This window comes from Thalassophryne amazonica, chromosome 9 (assembly GCF_902500255.1).
Source record: "Thalassophryne amazonica chromosome 9, fThaAma1.1, whole genome shotgun sequence".
Classification (NCBI taxonomy): domain Eukaryota; kingdom Metazoa; phylum Chordata; class Actinopteri; order Batrachoidiformes; family Batrachoididae; genus Thalassophryne; species Thalassophryne amazonica.
In genome coordinates, this window is record NC_047111.1 from 16843642 (window position 1) to 16859520 (window position 15879).

General features: G+C 40.3%; 1 protein-coding gene across 1 annotated transcript in view; it reads right to left on the reverse strand.

The window, feature by feature from the left end:
• Positions 1-2695: 2695 nt before the first annotated feature.
• LOC117516818 (remodeling and spacing factor 1-like) overlaps positions 2696-15879 on the reverse strand; it is a 45123-nt gene continuing 31939 nt past the window's right edge. Inside the window, exons 14-16 of the mRNA XM_034177679.1 lie at positions 8773-8981; positions 8071-8250; positions 2696-5573 (exon numbers count right to left, since the gene is read on the reverse strand). Of these exons, the coding sequence (XP_034033570.1) occupies positions 4999-5573; positions 8071-8250; positions 8773-8981 (964 nt within the window). The 3' untranslated portion in view covers positions 2696-4998. The remainder of the gene's footprint in view (positions 5574-8070; positions 8251-8772; positions 8982-15879) is intronic.

A 15879-nucleotide genomic window follows, 5' to 3' on the forward strand; every position in this document is an offset into this window, starting at 1 on the left:
ATCTGTTGAAGAAAAAAGTGGATAAAAATAAAACATTTTTGTAACGGAGTGTTATTGTCATAAACAACAATGTACAAAACAAAATAAGACAACATTTTGCTTAAAAAGAGACAACAATGAATAAAATTTAGATATACAAAAAAATACGCAGTCTTTTAATAAAAAAGTAACATTTTAAGCACGACTACATCTCAAGACTGAAAAAACACAACCTAAAAAAAAAAAAAAAAGACAAAAATCTTACCTGGGATTTTGTTGAAACAAACCCCGAAACATGTTTGTCACCGTTACAGAGCTAAAATAATTATACATGTTTACAATATACAAAAAGTAAGATTATTTCACAAAGTGTTAAAGGGGAGGAGTCAGACCTAGAAGAAATTCAATCGGACCTTTAAATACTTCAAAAGGGACATGACACTTAACACGGACCGGACCAAACCGCTCCCACACTCTGAGGTTTAAAAGGTTTTAAAGGGTTCTTAAATGTTGAGGATGTGGAAAAGTGCATGAACCGGCACGTGGTTTACCGCAACAGGTTAGCTCACAGAAAGCGTTCACATTTGAGCAACTGGTGGAGAGGGAAAATGGTTGAGTTTAAGTCAGAACACTTTGGGGGGGGGGGGGGGGGGGGGGTGTTATAATGCAAGATTGTGAACAAGCTATCACCAAACAGTTTGTTCATTCATTTATCACATAAACAATCCAAACTGATGAATTCAATTGACTCAAGCAGCAGAATGTCATTTTGTTATTACTACAAATTTGAGTGTTTGGTGACAAATTGAGTATTTTACAGACATTAACCTCCAGAGAATTGAACAACAGTCTTTGTTTAAATATACACACGCCGTTTGTGGATTTCATGTCACATTTCTGTTCCTAATCTCTAGTTTTGCACCTGAAGGTGTTTGCAGGTTTAATTATTGTGCACAGATCCTGCAGAGTTTGTCTCGTACATTCTGGTTCTATGCGCATTTAGTCTTACTTTTTTTTTTTCCAATTAATTTTTTTTTTTTTTTATATTGTGTACCTTTTTGTCTATTCTACAAGTAGCTGCCTTTGCTCCCTTCTATTCTGTGCACTTCCTGCTTTAATGCCCCAATTTCCCAAACAAACAAAAATGTAGTCATAATTTTGACGTGAGAAAGAATATACAACTGCATGTAAAAAAAAAAAAAAAAAATATATATATATATATATATATATATATATTAAATACATTTTTTTTGGTCAGATATTTCAGAAAGTGGAATATTTTTATTTTCAAGACTGATTAACAAACTAAAATGTTTCAAGCATTTTTTTCATCATTACAGCTCATGGCTGAAAAAAAAAAAAAAAAAAAAAAACTTTAAATATTAGAGTCAGTTGCCCATAAGTTCAGGGACAAAACTGGAAGTTGATTTTTGGCTGTCAGTCGGTCTTATTTTTGACAAAAATGAACTCCTCAGCTAAATGGACAGTCAAGACTTGATACATATTTGAGCAGCTTTTGTCGACATCTAGCGGGCAATGTGAGAATTTCAGGGCTTCTGGTACATTTCCTACTTAAACCCCAAACTGAGTAAAAAAAGGCATATATAAACATCAGAAATGCATGATTTTTTTTTTGGCGTGCAGATCATTGACCTCTCAGTATTAATAGATAGAAATTTCAAGTTTGAGTCTTATAGTTCTTAAGTTTTAAGATAAAATAAGTTTGCCTGAAGGACAGAATTTTTCCTGTCAAGTACAACTTACAGTTGAGAATATTTAATTTTAAGTCAATATTTATGCAATATAAATACCATGGATCTCAGTCTGGTTCAGTTCGCACAACCACAGTCGCGGGGAAGACTGTGGACTTGATGTAAGGAGGGTCAACTCTATAGGGTCCCTGCTGAAAGGGGGTCGGCTGCTCACAGGGCACCAGATCAAACCACCTTCATGGAAAGTTGACTGGAAGGAAATAGTCTGTAAGAAAAGGTACCACAGAGATTCTGTACAGGGAATCAAGAGAAAGATGAGCGAGGCCACCAGAGCATCCCGGGCTTCCAGAACCCCTCAGCAGCGCTGCACGCTGATCGGGTCCATGCTGCACTGACGCAGGAACTCATTCAAAAGGAACTACAACCATGGATAAATCAACAAACTTTTCAGAAGTTCAATATTTCTTAATTAACTCATGTTTAATTGAGCTGATTTTTTTTTTTTTTTTTTAACAACTATAAATTGTGCTTCTCAGGAGAAATTCTGTCCTTCTAGAGAACTTGTGCATTTTAAAGATTTTTGAAATTTTCAAAATCAAAGTTTTTATATATTAATAATCCTGCATTTCCGATGTTTAGAAATTACTTTTAACTGAATTTTGGGTTTTAAGTGGGAAAAGTATTAGTCCTGAAATGCTCACATTGCCCACTAGATGGCGACAAATGCTGCTCAAATGTACATCAAGGACTGTTTCTTCATTTGAAGTTTGGTTTAATGTTTGGTTTATGTTTTGGTGAAAATATGACAGCTGATGGCTAAAAATCAACTTCCAGTTGTCTCCTGATCTTAAAGGTAACGTACTTGTTTGGAGATGTAGGAGTTAATTATTGATATGAAATGCTTGAAACATTTTAGTTTATATGTAAATAATGCAGAATGTTTAAAAAACATTTACTTTCTCAAATAACTGAAAATATTGGACTTTTTCCACAATATTGGCTTTTTTAAGATGCACTTTTGACCTATTTCTCACAAATGTCTTTGCTTTTGTGATGTTCTTTTCAAATGATGTTGACTTTTAACCTCAATATCTCAGATAATCAAACAACAACAAAAAACTGCACAGAATGGAGGAAAACAAACAATTTAAGGACTGAAATTATAAACACGACTGACTGAACAAAAACATGATCATCAGTTACGGAATGACTTTAGACACCAAACACCTGTGATAAAAACCAAACAGCCAAAGAAAGACCTTTACACACCAAAGACGACAAATATGACAATCAAATAATGATTTTCTGTGTAAGAGAATCTGCTGTGATAAAATAAAAACATTCACAGCAAATGCGACATGATTCTGGTGGACACATCTACGATTTCAAAACAAAGGATTGCAGTGCGACGGGAAGTTTAAAAAAGTCACCGTTTTGCACGTTCAAGCTCAATATAAAATACATACAATTTCCCCAAAATACGTTACACGCAACTATTTTCCAAAACAGGACTGGAACAGGAAAAAAAAATGCCGACCGTCTGTGACTTTAGAAAAACTTCCATTTTCCCGCTGTAAGATTTGAAAAAAATGGTTGTCAGACAAACTGAATATTTTGTTTCAATCATCAAAACAGTCCAAGTACAGACGGCTGAGACTCTGGATCTCTACATGAGGCGGAGCATAAAGATGTCAATTATTAAGGATATTTTTAGTGTAACATTTTAAGGAATGCGAACAGCTTGAGATGATGCTGGGACAGCTTGACTCAAAACCAGAGGATGAAAGAGTCACAACCACCCGGACCCGTCTGGTGGTCCAAGGTAAAGTAACAGTAACCATTACCAGTACCAGAACTACCCAGCCTCTAGTTCCAAGTTACTGCTGCCTGTTTCCACCAGGATTTAAAAAAAAAAAAAAAAAAAAAAAAAAAAAAAAAAACGGAGTGAGCTTAAAACTACAGTAAGATTCAGTGTTTAATATTTTACATACAAATTCTGTTCAAATCAGGACTGTTCCGTGTTTCAAACTCGATCCCCGTAGATCCTGGATCACTGCACTGGACCGAGTCTAAAGACACGCCCACACGGAAACATAACTTTCCCTATACAAGCTTTTTCTTTTCCGTTTTCAAAAAGCGTTCCGTAGAAGGCGACGTGGAACATGCGTGTAAAGGTTAGAGAGGTGGGGCTACGACATCATCGATTCACAAAAGTTGCATATTGGTTGTACACACAAAAAACGCAAAAGCTGTGTTTTGAGATTTATCCACTCTGGGAGTAGTGTTTTTGGGCTCCAAAAATGCTGCTTCTGTGTAAACAAAACAGCGTACGATACAAATCTTTTGCGGATTCGCTTAAACTCGTCTCTGCGTGGGCAGACTCAGGTGGGAAATGAGAAGTCGTTTAAAAAATATGCAGTAGTTACGTTGGTGAAAACAAGTACTATTTTTTTTCGAAGTCTAAGTCGCACCAGCTAAAAAAAAAAAAAAAAAAAGATGCATTACAAGTCACACTGGAGTATAAGTTATAATGTACTTTATATTATTGGCATTTGTTCTTTAATTATTAGTTTACTTTGTTAATGCTTTGATTCCGATACAAATAGTCATAATTATTATCCATAATGAATGTGTGATTTTTTTGGTACATAAGTCACACTGGAGTATAAGTCGGAGGAACTCCCAAATAAAATAAAAACTCCACAATTTACACTCTGGAAAATACAGTAGTTCTGGTCCTATTTCTTGAAGTGGAAAAGCGCTAACGTTTATGTTAAGTGACCTGAACGTGAAGCCACTTGCACTTGGTGTCGACAGTTGACTGTGCGTGTTGTATTTAGAGGCAAAATATGAAAATACATTATGAGCGCAATTTCGTCCAGCGAAACTCTTTGATGAGAAAGGTGCAATTAACAAGAAAAAAGGGCCGTTTAATCTTTGTATAAATTAATCGCATCTGGAGTGAAAAGGTCTTTATTTATTGATGCTGTCTTTAAACAACAACAAGAGTGCCTTTTTTATTTTTCTATTAAAAAAAAAAAAAAAAAAAAAAAAAACTTTGACATGACAAAAGACGAGTGATTAAAAAAAAAAAAAAAAAGATAACTTGTCCAGAGGAAGTGGGTGATCGTGAGCTGAATGAATGTGAGGATTTGCAGGTCCCATAGGGACCGCTGAGGACCGGTGATGACGATCCGGATCAGCTCTGGATGAAGCGAGTAAAAACCACAAAGACGGGTGAGGGATTAATAAAGTTAAGCAATATAAAAATACAATACCACCAAAAATTAAATGTACATCACTGTTTTTACAACTGTTCGTTATTGCAGACGTAGTCCACCAGGTCCGTGACGCCCAACAGGTCGTCCTCGTCATCGTCCTGTGCTGCCACCTCCTGGCCAACCAGACCATTTGGTGCTATGGCTGCAGCGGGCGTGGCACTGATGTTTTTGGCCGGTTCCAGGTGCGGTATGAGGCCTGGAGCGGCGGTGCCGGGCCGGCTGATCAGGCCCTCCAGACTCTTGATTGGGTTTTGTCCATTGGTGGGCGGCAGCTCTGCCAGACTGTAGTCCAGCTGGTTTGTTCCCTTTGAAAAAACGCCGCCCTCTTCCACCTTTTCACTCGTTTTCTTTTCCTTCTGTTTCTCCACCTGGTCCTCGTCATCATCGTCAGAGTCTATGCGGTTCACCCGTTTACGGACGGGCCGGTCCTCTTCCGAGGACTCGTCCGATGAGTCGTCTGAGTCATCCTCTTCGGAAGCTCTCCTGCGTTTCAGTGCGAGCCGCCTGCGCCGCTGCCGGGAGTCTTCCTCCGAGGAGTCAGCCTGCCTCTTCAGCCGCCGTTCTCTCGACTCCTCCTCCTCCGAGTCTCTGGAGAAACTCGCTACAAAAAACAAAAAGTGAGATTGAAATGGCCGCTGTTCTGCTATCAATGCCACGCTAAGCTAACCCAAACCACTCTGCCAAGAACCAGCGTTTCTGCAGCTGCTAACTGACAAGGTGGAGCCGTGCAGGTTTGTGATGGTGGCCGATTCTGATTGCCTCCTGTTACGTACAGCAGGCAGATAAATGGGAAAACTTGCCAAGTGACAAATGCGGTGCACCAGAACCTTGACACCCCAGTCCAGGAACCTTTACCCCGTTAATAACCAACAGTAAGTATCTGATGAGTCGTCAAAGTCACAGAGGTGATGCTAAAGAAGTCGCACTTAATTAAAGGACGTGTTGCACGTTATTTAATGTCCCAGTTCGCAACACATCAAAGTATTCATGATTGTAAGTCTATTTGCACACATCCTGTATTAATTATTGGTCACTGATGTAGTTTACTGCTAATTATTCCTCTCAGTCTCAAACGTGTTACTCGGTATTTCTCAGCATGATGGCAGACAGAGTGAAATGAACACTGCTATGTTCTATAAAGACACTTCTGAACTTTCAAAAGTGAAGGTTCCAGCACCACACCATGCAGTACCAATCCGAACCACCGAGTGGAAACGGGGCTGTCGGAAGACGCTGGATAATCGTCAAGGTGTGACAGCTGCGTTAATTTATTAGGCGTACGACAGCGTGTGTCAGCGTTTTTAGTACGGCATATGCTGGCTAAATCGTCAAGGTGTGATAGAGCCTTTAGCAACTACATTCCATTCAAGCGCGCGCTAGGGCATCTCTAAAAGCTACGTCACTGCTGTTGGAAACACTTGGAAAAATGAGTACCCACAAGTACTTTGTTTTCGGTAACCTCCATAGCTGTTTGTTGTGAATCACGTATACTTTGAAACTGGCCACAGACATGCACTGAGTAATCCCGGTGTATCATCCGATGGTCACTAACAGCCTAAATCTAAATTGTTATGATTTCAGTGCGACATGTCCTTTAACAAAACTGCACATAAAGTCCAACAACTAAACTGTGACACCTGAATCTGCACAGGTGTCAAACCAGTACTGCTAACCACGTGGCTAGCACCATTAGCCAGCTGTGCAACATTATAACATTTTATTAAATACTGTGGTACCAAAGTAAATTAACATCAACATACTTGGATTTGGTTCAAACAAATCATTTTCTACTCACTTCTTTGCATTAGCTGTATTTACCTGATAGTAAGAAGGGTACCTGGCTCATTATCCTTGGCCAGTCACTACAATATGCCCCAATTACAGAACAGATAGTTGGGTGTAACTGGATTAAAACGAGCCTGTCGAGCTAATTTTCTTCATTGTCATACACAAACCACTATCCAATCACAGTGTTCTTACTACCTCCTCCCAGCCTTCAATTTAATTAGTTTATAATGTGCCAAATCACAGCAAAAGACATCCCAAGGCGCCTTACACGGAACAATTCAACATAAAATTTAAATAAATAAATAAATAATGAATAAAAAATTTCAAATACATAATTAAAAACAGAAGTAAAAGAATAAAACAGATTAAAAAAAGGTTTTCAGTCTTGACTTAAAAATGTCCATAGACTCCAACTGCCTCACGGTCGCAGGAAGACTGTTCCACAGGGTGGGTGCACAATGAGAAAAGGCTCTTTGACCTGTTGACTTCTTCTTCACCCTGGGAACACAGAGAAGTCCCGCATCCTGCAACCGCAAAGCCCAGGCCAGCACGTAGAGTTCCACCAGATCAGCCAGATAAGATGGCGCCAGTCCATGAACAACTTTATAAGTCAATAACAAAACCTTAAAATCTGCTCTCACAGAGACAGGGAGCCAGTGTAAAGATGCCAAAATGGGTGTGATATGTTCAGACCTTCTGCTACGTGTCAAAAGCCTGGCGGCAGTGTTCTGAACCACCTGAAGACCCCTAATGCTGGACTGGTAACCCTGAAAACAGAACATTACAATAATCTAATCTAGAAGAAACAAAAGCATGAATCAGGGTCTCAGCATCAGCCATAGACAGGATGGGGCGGATCCTCGCTATATTTCGCAGATGGAAAAAAAAAAAACAGTCCTAGTAACATCCCTGATGTGGAGGTCAAAAGACAGCGTGGGATCAAAAATTATCCTTCAAATCTCCTGGACCTTCTCTCCAGTCTCCTGGACACAAAACGCTCAGACTTTCTCTCCATCAACTCTGCCAACTCTCTTCTTTTTCCACTTATTGTTTCACATTCAACATGTCTGTTCTCAGTTTGGACTTGGTCTTTACATCCAGCGCCCACTTTCTCAATGGGATCATGACCGTCTCAGTGGGTCCAAAACAGGATTGAATATCATTTGTTCCAGAGCAGAATAACCCATTTGATCAAGTTTCATGAAAATCTGGCTAATTTGTATCCCACCATCTAAACAACATAAACAGACCTGGTTTAACAAACAAGTAATATCAGAGAAAAATCCAGACCTCAGCCAGAGGCAACTGACCTTCACTGTCCGAGCTGTCGAGTCGCCGTCTGGGCTTCATTTTGTCTCGGTTCGTTCCCGCGCGAGAGCCGTCAGATTCCGACGTCTCGCAGTAGTTGACCTGCTTCTTCTGGCTCCGCCGAGACCGCCGCCGGCTCATATCCAGATCGCTATCGCTGAACTCACTGGAGCCTTCGGTCACTGAACACAAATCAAAGACGGAGGGAGAACAATTTTTCATTCACACCAACATGGTCGTAGTTCGTTCACGAACAGACCATCTGTGTTCCGCCCAAAGTTAATGCAAACCGTGTCACCATCTAACGTATTTCCAGAGTATAAACCATTCCAAAAACAGATCGCTCTATTTCCAGGATGAATATTACAAAAACATTCCTTCAAGAAAACCATTTTCGGGGAAGAAGGAAAGCTAGCATGTAAGCTAGCTAACCAGCCCATTTCACCACAGCTAACCTGGCTAGTTAGCATGCCGTTAGCTCAAACACAAGCTTGATGAGTGAATGTTTTCTGTTCACATGTTCAGCGTTAGGTTCAGGTGACTTGACCTTGAAGTTGTGTCTAACATTTAACTTACGACAATTAGCTCCACATTCCATCAACAGTGACATTGACAGCTTTCACTTCTGCCGCGTTGAACTGCACAGATAAATAATAAATCACTTTCCTTAATGTAGGCGAGTAGTAATATCTGAATAAACATACCGATTTCTTCGTCTTCATCATCCTCATCAGTCTCTTCTTCCTCATCATCCGAGTAGCCTCTCGGTCTCCGCCTCTTCCGGGAACTTCGCCGCCGTGTCAGAAATCTCCTGCTTCGTGACGAACTGTGACACCTGCTGCTGCTGTTACTGCCGCTGTCATTAGACTCCGCCTCTGTGTCATTATCAGAGGCAACAAACTCCTCTGAAGTGCTACAAACAAAAACAAATACTAATAAAAGAACTTTATGATATGTAGTTCAGGTAGCACGGTAGGTAAAGGAGCTGGCTGACCAATGTGCAGACCTGGGTTCAATTCCCGCTCACGCTACTCATCTGTGTCCAACCAGAAGACACTTCATCTATATCCTGTCTGGCCACCCAACAGAAAAGCACCCGTAGCTACGGACCTCAGGGCCTCCATTGGACTTACTTCTTCAGTATCAGTTGGTTTATTCTGTCGCTGAAAATATCATTATTCACTTTGTCTCAACATTAAATTGCAAAGGTACAACATTTGCTAGATTACTATAAAATTGTGCTGAGATCAATGATTGATTTCCTTAAACAATCTGTTGATTGCACTGATTATTAATCAACTCCTTACTCTACAAACTGTTGTCTTGTTTGTCTCCAAATTAATGAAGACAAACTTTGATGCACGAGATCCATCTAAAACAAGACCTGCCTGCTGAACACTGCCACCTACTGGATGGATGATGGAAAATTATGAGCAGCTTGTCTGCCATCTGGTGGACAAACCTGGGCAAAGAAATAATCATCACATATTAAGCGAAACTGGGAGCAGGTGTTGGTGAAACTATATGTAGCTTGAAATCAAAGTGTTTGTCAGTTTTATTTCTGAAGCTGGGGCTGGTGGCCTCCATGGCTCTTCTACTGCAGAAAATTAAATAATTTAAATTCAATTAAATTTATTTACTTTTATGTAGCGCCAAATAACAACATGTTGCCTCAAGGCGCTTCACATGACTAAGGTCTAACCTTACCAACCCCCAGAGCAAGAACAAAAGCGACAGTGGTAAGGAAAAACTCCCTCTGATGATATTGAGGAAGAAACCTCGAGCAGACCAGACTCAGAGGGGTTACCCTCTGCTTAGGCCATTCTAACAGTTACAAGGTTTTTACAAAGTTTTACAGAGCTGAAGAAACGGGAAAAAAAAAAAAAAAAAAAAATCAAAATATGATTATAAAAATGAGGAGCAATTGTTGAGATAACCACACAAGCATTTACGCCACATGCAGGGGCTCATCCAGTGCCCTGGGATGCAAGGCCAGTGTTCATTCTGTATGCCATCAGTGGGCCTGTCACCAGGACAAAGTTAAATCCAAATGCAGACTGCAGTGTGCTGCATCAGCTTCAGGCATGACATCTCATGGTCAGTCCAGCATCCTGTGGTTTGCAGTTGTCAATCTTGTATGATGTCATCAGTGCCTCGGACAGAGAGAGAAAAGAACAGAATCAATCGGCCGAAAAAAAAACTGCACCAAAGGTATGAGTTCACCAGCAGTAAATCAACAGGAAAGCAGAGAGAATACTGAAGTAATCGCCAGCCACTAGCCCTAAGCTTCACTAAGAGACCCAGAATTCAGATAAAGGTGAGGCTGAGTCCTGTTCCTTTACTAATAAAAATGAATTTAAGAGGATAGGAAGCATAGTACCATACTAATGTCACTATGCTAGCTATACGAAAGGGCCAATAAATGCATTGTAAGTCTGGGCTGGAATGTGGTCAAACAGAATCTGATTGTTTTATCTCCATGGGGAGATCACTCTGCAAAACAGGGACACGATAAGAGAAATCTCTGTGGCCCGCAGACATTTTATTTATCCTAGGGACACAAAGTATCCCTGCGTCCTGAGAACGCAGAGCCCAGGCCGGTACGTAGGGTTTAATTAGGCCAGCTAAGTAGGGAGGTGCTGAATAATTTTATAAGTTAAGAGCAGAACCTTAAAATCCAATCTCACAGAGACAGGAAGCCAGTGAAGAAACACCAAACTGAGTGGAATGTTGTCAAACTTTCTGCTACCTGACAAAAGTCTGGCATCAGCATTTTGCACCAATTGGAGAGCCCTAATGCTGGACTGCAGTAAACCAGAAAACAGAACATTACAGTAGTCCAATCTAGAAGAGACAAATGCATGAATCAGGGTCTCAGCATCAGCCATAGACAGGATGGGACAAATCTTCGCTATATTTCGCAGGTGGAAGAAAGCAGTCCTAGTAATCTCTCTAATGTGGAGGTCAAAGGAAAATGTAGGATCAAAAATTACCCCAAGGTTCCTCACTTTGTCAGTGTGATGTATGACACATGAACCTAGGCTAAGCGTTAGCTGGTCAAATTGATGCCGATGGACTTCCGGTTGGACAGCGAGGGAATGGCAGCTTAAATCAGAGCTCTTGCCAGGAGAAGTAATTATACCCCACAAAACAACTAAGAAGCCTGAATACATACATCAAAGAGTGTGATGAGTGGGGGTGACAAACGTGAGAAGCGAAAGACTCGAAACACCTGAAACAAAACTCAAGAAAACGCCGAAATGGAAGAAAATCCAATCGCTTCCGAAGCTAGCATGCTAACGGCTAACACCTCTGAGCCACGAGAGGGGATACCTGGACTGACCATGCAAATTGTGGAACTACGAAAAGAAATAAGACGGATTTTTGACTCTCAAAGATGAAGTTAAGGCTGACTTCAAGAGGGAGTTTGAAACATTTAAGATGGACATAAACAAGAAAATTGACGACACTAATACAGAGCTGCAAGACCAACGGGAGACATTAAACGAAGCACAAACGCGCATAAGTGAAGTGGAAGATTGGAACATGGAAGCGAAAGATGCTCTGCTTATGGTTCTTAAAGAGCAGAAAATATTGAAAGCTAAAACAAATTTAGAAGGACGGAGCCGCAGAAATAATGTGCGCATTTTCAGAGTTCAGGAACTTTCCGAAGGGGACTTGGTTATATGCTTCGTGGAGGACCTGTTGCAGAGAGAGCTGGATCTCCCCGCAGAGACAAGACTCATGATATAGCGTGCGCACTGGACTGGGGCTGGGAGACCCGACCATGGAGCAACGCCCAGGTCTATTATCGTAAACTTCCTTCAATTTGACACAAAAGAACTGGTCCTCAAGAAAGCTTGGCAGAAACGTGTTAAAATAAATGGAAAGCAAATATTTTTTGACCATGACTATGCCTACGATGTGGTGCAAAAGCACAAAGCTTATGGAGGGATAAAGAAGGTACTAAAGGAAAATGGAGTTAAGTTCCAGACACCATTGACCAACATCAAAATCCACTGGCACGACGGTCCCAAGACATACGGCAGTCCGGGAGAGGCAGCGGGGGAGATGCGGTTTAGAGGGCTCGAGGTGACGACCAGAAGCGCGGAGCAGAAGGAAGACGTGATGAAGAGACGCATTTAACAGGCTTTTCCCTGGACGCGCACCTCTACAGCGTCTGATACACCGAGCAGTGCGGGCCAAAGAGCGAGGGAGAGACTACAGGAGTTTCGGAAATAAGGCGGAAAAGTAATTAAAGGGAGGTAACTGATTATAAATAACAGATTATCTTTTTTTTTTTCCTTATTCTTATTACTTTCTCACTGAGTGAGCAAAGGGGTGAAAAACAAAGTTGCATAGACACATTTAGATAATATATATTGAAATTCGAATTATTTTACGTTTCTTCATATTAACACCCCTCTTATTTATTAAATTTATCTGAAAAAGAAGCTAGTGAGTGAAAACCCGATAATCTGCCTCCCGGGGAGGGGGAAAAAAGGGGGGGGGGGGGTGATAAAGAACTGGCAAGAAGCAAAATACAAGTTATGTTGGACTTGGGTAGATTGGAAGTACGACTCTTCGAGTCAACACCTAGATCTACTGAGGGGCCCTTCTTTTTCAGGAGACTTTACCCCTCTCCTACCAACGGCACTTTGGGACCAATTAGTGGTTCCACAGGATATCGGATAGATCCTTTTCATTTTTTCATTAAGTGTTCTACAGTTCACTGTGTTGTTATGGTCAGACTGTCTTCAGAGTTATTATCTTAGTTATAATGCATCTTGATCTTGCAGAGTTGTAGTCTTACACACCTCTCTGCAGCTTCTCTCCCCCTGCCATCCCCTCATTACCCCATCCCCGTAGAGACGGTGCCTGCTCCCAGACTACCAATAACCAGCAAAAATCTATTTAAGCATAAAAATTCAAAAAGAAAAAATAATATAGCACCTTCAACTGCACCACAGACTAAAACAGTTAAATGTGGTCTATTAAACATTAGGTCTTTCTCTTCTAAGTCCCTGTTGGGGACTTTAAGAATTGATCAACATACTGATTTATTCTGCCTTACAGAAACCTGGTTACAGCAGGATGAATATGTTAGTTTAAATGAGTCAACACCCCCGAGTCACACTAACTGTCAGAATGCTCGTAGCACGGGCCGGGGTGGAGGATTAGCAGCAATCTTCCATTCCAGCTTATTAATTAATCAAAAACCCAGACAGAGCTTTAATTCATTTGAAAGCTTGACTCTTAGTCTTGTCCATCCAAATTGGAAGTCCCAAAAACCAGTTTTATTTGTTATTATCTATCGTCCACCTGGTCGTTACTGTGAGTTTCTCTGTGAATTTTCAGACCTTTTGTCTGACTTAGTGCTTAGCTCAGATAAGATAATTATAGTGGGCGATTTTAACATCCACACAGATGCTGAGAATGACAGCCTCAACACTGCATTTAATCTATTATTAGACTCTATTGGCTTTGCTCAAAAAGTAAATGAGTCCACCCACCACTTTAATCATATCTTAGATCTTGTTCTGACTTATGGTATGGAAATAGAAGACTTAACAGTATTCCCTGAAAACTCCCTTCTGTCTGATCATTTCTTAATAACATTTACATTTACTCTGATGGACTACCCAGCAGTGGGGAATAAGTTTCATTACACTAGAAGTCTTTCAGAAAGCGCTGTAACTAGGTTTAAGGATATGATTCCTTCTTTATGTTCTCTAATGCCATATACCAACACAGTGCAGAGTAGCTACCTAAACTCTGTAAGTGAGATAGAGTATCTCGTCAATAGTTTTACATCCTCATTGAAGACAACTTTGGATGCTGTAGCTCCTCTGAAAAAGAGAGCTTTAAATCAGAAGTGCCTGACTCCGTGGTATAACTCACAAACTCGTAGCTTAAAGCAGATAACCCGTAAGTTGGAGAGGAAATGGCGTCTCACTAACTTAGAAGATCTTCACTTAGCCTGGAAAAAGAGTCTGTTGCTCTATAAAAAAGCCCTCCGTAAAGCTAGGACATCTTTCTACTCATCACTAATTGAAGAAAATAAGAACCCCAGGTTTCTTTTCAGCACTGTAGCCAGGCTGACAAAGAGTCAGAGCTCTATTGAGCTGAGTATTCCATTAACTTTAACTAGTAATGACTTCATGACTTTCTTTGCTAACAAAATTTTAACTATTAGAGAAAAAATTACTCATAACCATCCCAAAGACGTATCGTTATCTTTGGCTGCTTTCAGTGATGCCGGTATTTGGTTAGACTCTTTCTCTCCGATTGTTCTGTCTGAGTTATTTTCATTAGTTACTTCATCCAAACCATCAACATGTTTATTAGACCCCATTCCTACCAGGCTGCTCAAGGAAGCCCTACCATTATTTAATGCTTCGATCTTAAATATGATCAATCTATCTTTGTTAGTTGGCTATGTACCACAGGCTTTTAAGGTGGCAGTAATTAAACCATTACTTAAAAAGCCATCACTTGACCCAGCTATCTTAGCTAATTATAGGCCAATCTCCAACCTTCCTTTTCTCTCAAAAATTCTTGAAAGGGTAGTTGTAAAACAGCTAACTGATCATCTGCAGAGGAATGGTCTATTTGAAGAGTTTCAGTCAGGTTTTAGAATTCATCATAGTACAGAAACAGCATTAGTGAAGGTTACAAATGATCTTCTTATGGCCTCGGACAGTGGACTCATCTCTGTGCTTGTTCTGTTAGACCTCAGTGCTGCTTTTGATACTGTTGACCATAAAATTTTATTACAGAGATTAGAGCATGCCATAGGTATTAAAGGCACTGCGCTGCGGTGGTTTGAATCATAATTGTCTAATAGATTACAATTTGTTCATGTAAATGGGGAATCTTCTTCACAGACTAAAGTTAATTATGGAGTTCCACAAGGTTCTGTGCTAGGACCAATTTTATTCACTTTATACATGCTTCCCTTAGGCAGTATTATTAGACGGTATTGCTTAAATTTTCATTGTTACGCAGATGATACCCAGCTTTATCTATCCATGAAGCCAGAGGACACACACCAATTAGCTAAACTGCAGGATTGTCTTACAGACATAAAGACATGGATGACCTCTAATTTCCTGCTTTTAAACTCAGATAAAACTGAAGTTATTGTACTTGGCCCCACAAATCTTAGAAACATGGTGTATAACCAGATCCTTACTCTGGATGGCATTACCCTGACCTCTAGTAATACTGTGAGAAATCTTGGAGTCATTTTTGATCAGGATATGTCATTCAATGCGCATATTAAACAACTAAGTAGGACTGCTTTTTTGCATTTACGCAATATCTCTAAAATCAGAAAGGTCTTATCTCAGAGTGATGCTGAAAAACTAATTCATGCATTTATTTCCTCTAGGCTGGACTATTGTAATTCATTATTATCAGGTTGTCCTAAAAGTTCCCTAAAAAGCCTTCAGTTAATTCAAAATGCTGCAGCTAGAGTACTGACGGGGACTAGAAGGAGAGAGCATATCTCACCCATATTGGCCTCTCTTCATTGGCTTCCTGTTAATTCTAGAATAGAATTTAAAATTCTTCTTCTTACTTATAAGGTTTTGAATAATCAGGTCCCATCTTATCTTAGGGACCTCGTAGTACCATATCACCCCAATAGAGCGCTTCGCTCTCAGACTGCAGGCTTACTTGTAGTTCCTAGGGTTTGTAAGAGTAAAATGGGAGGCAGAACCTTCAGCTTTCAGGCTCCTCTCCTGTGGAACCAGCTCCCAATTCAGATCAGGGAGACAGACACCCTCTCTACTTTTAAGATTAGGCTT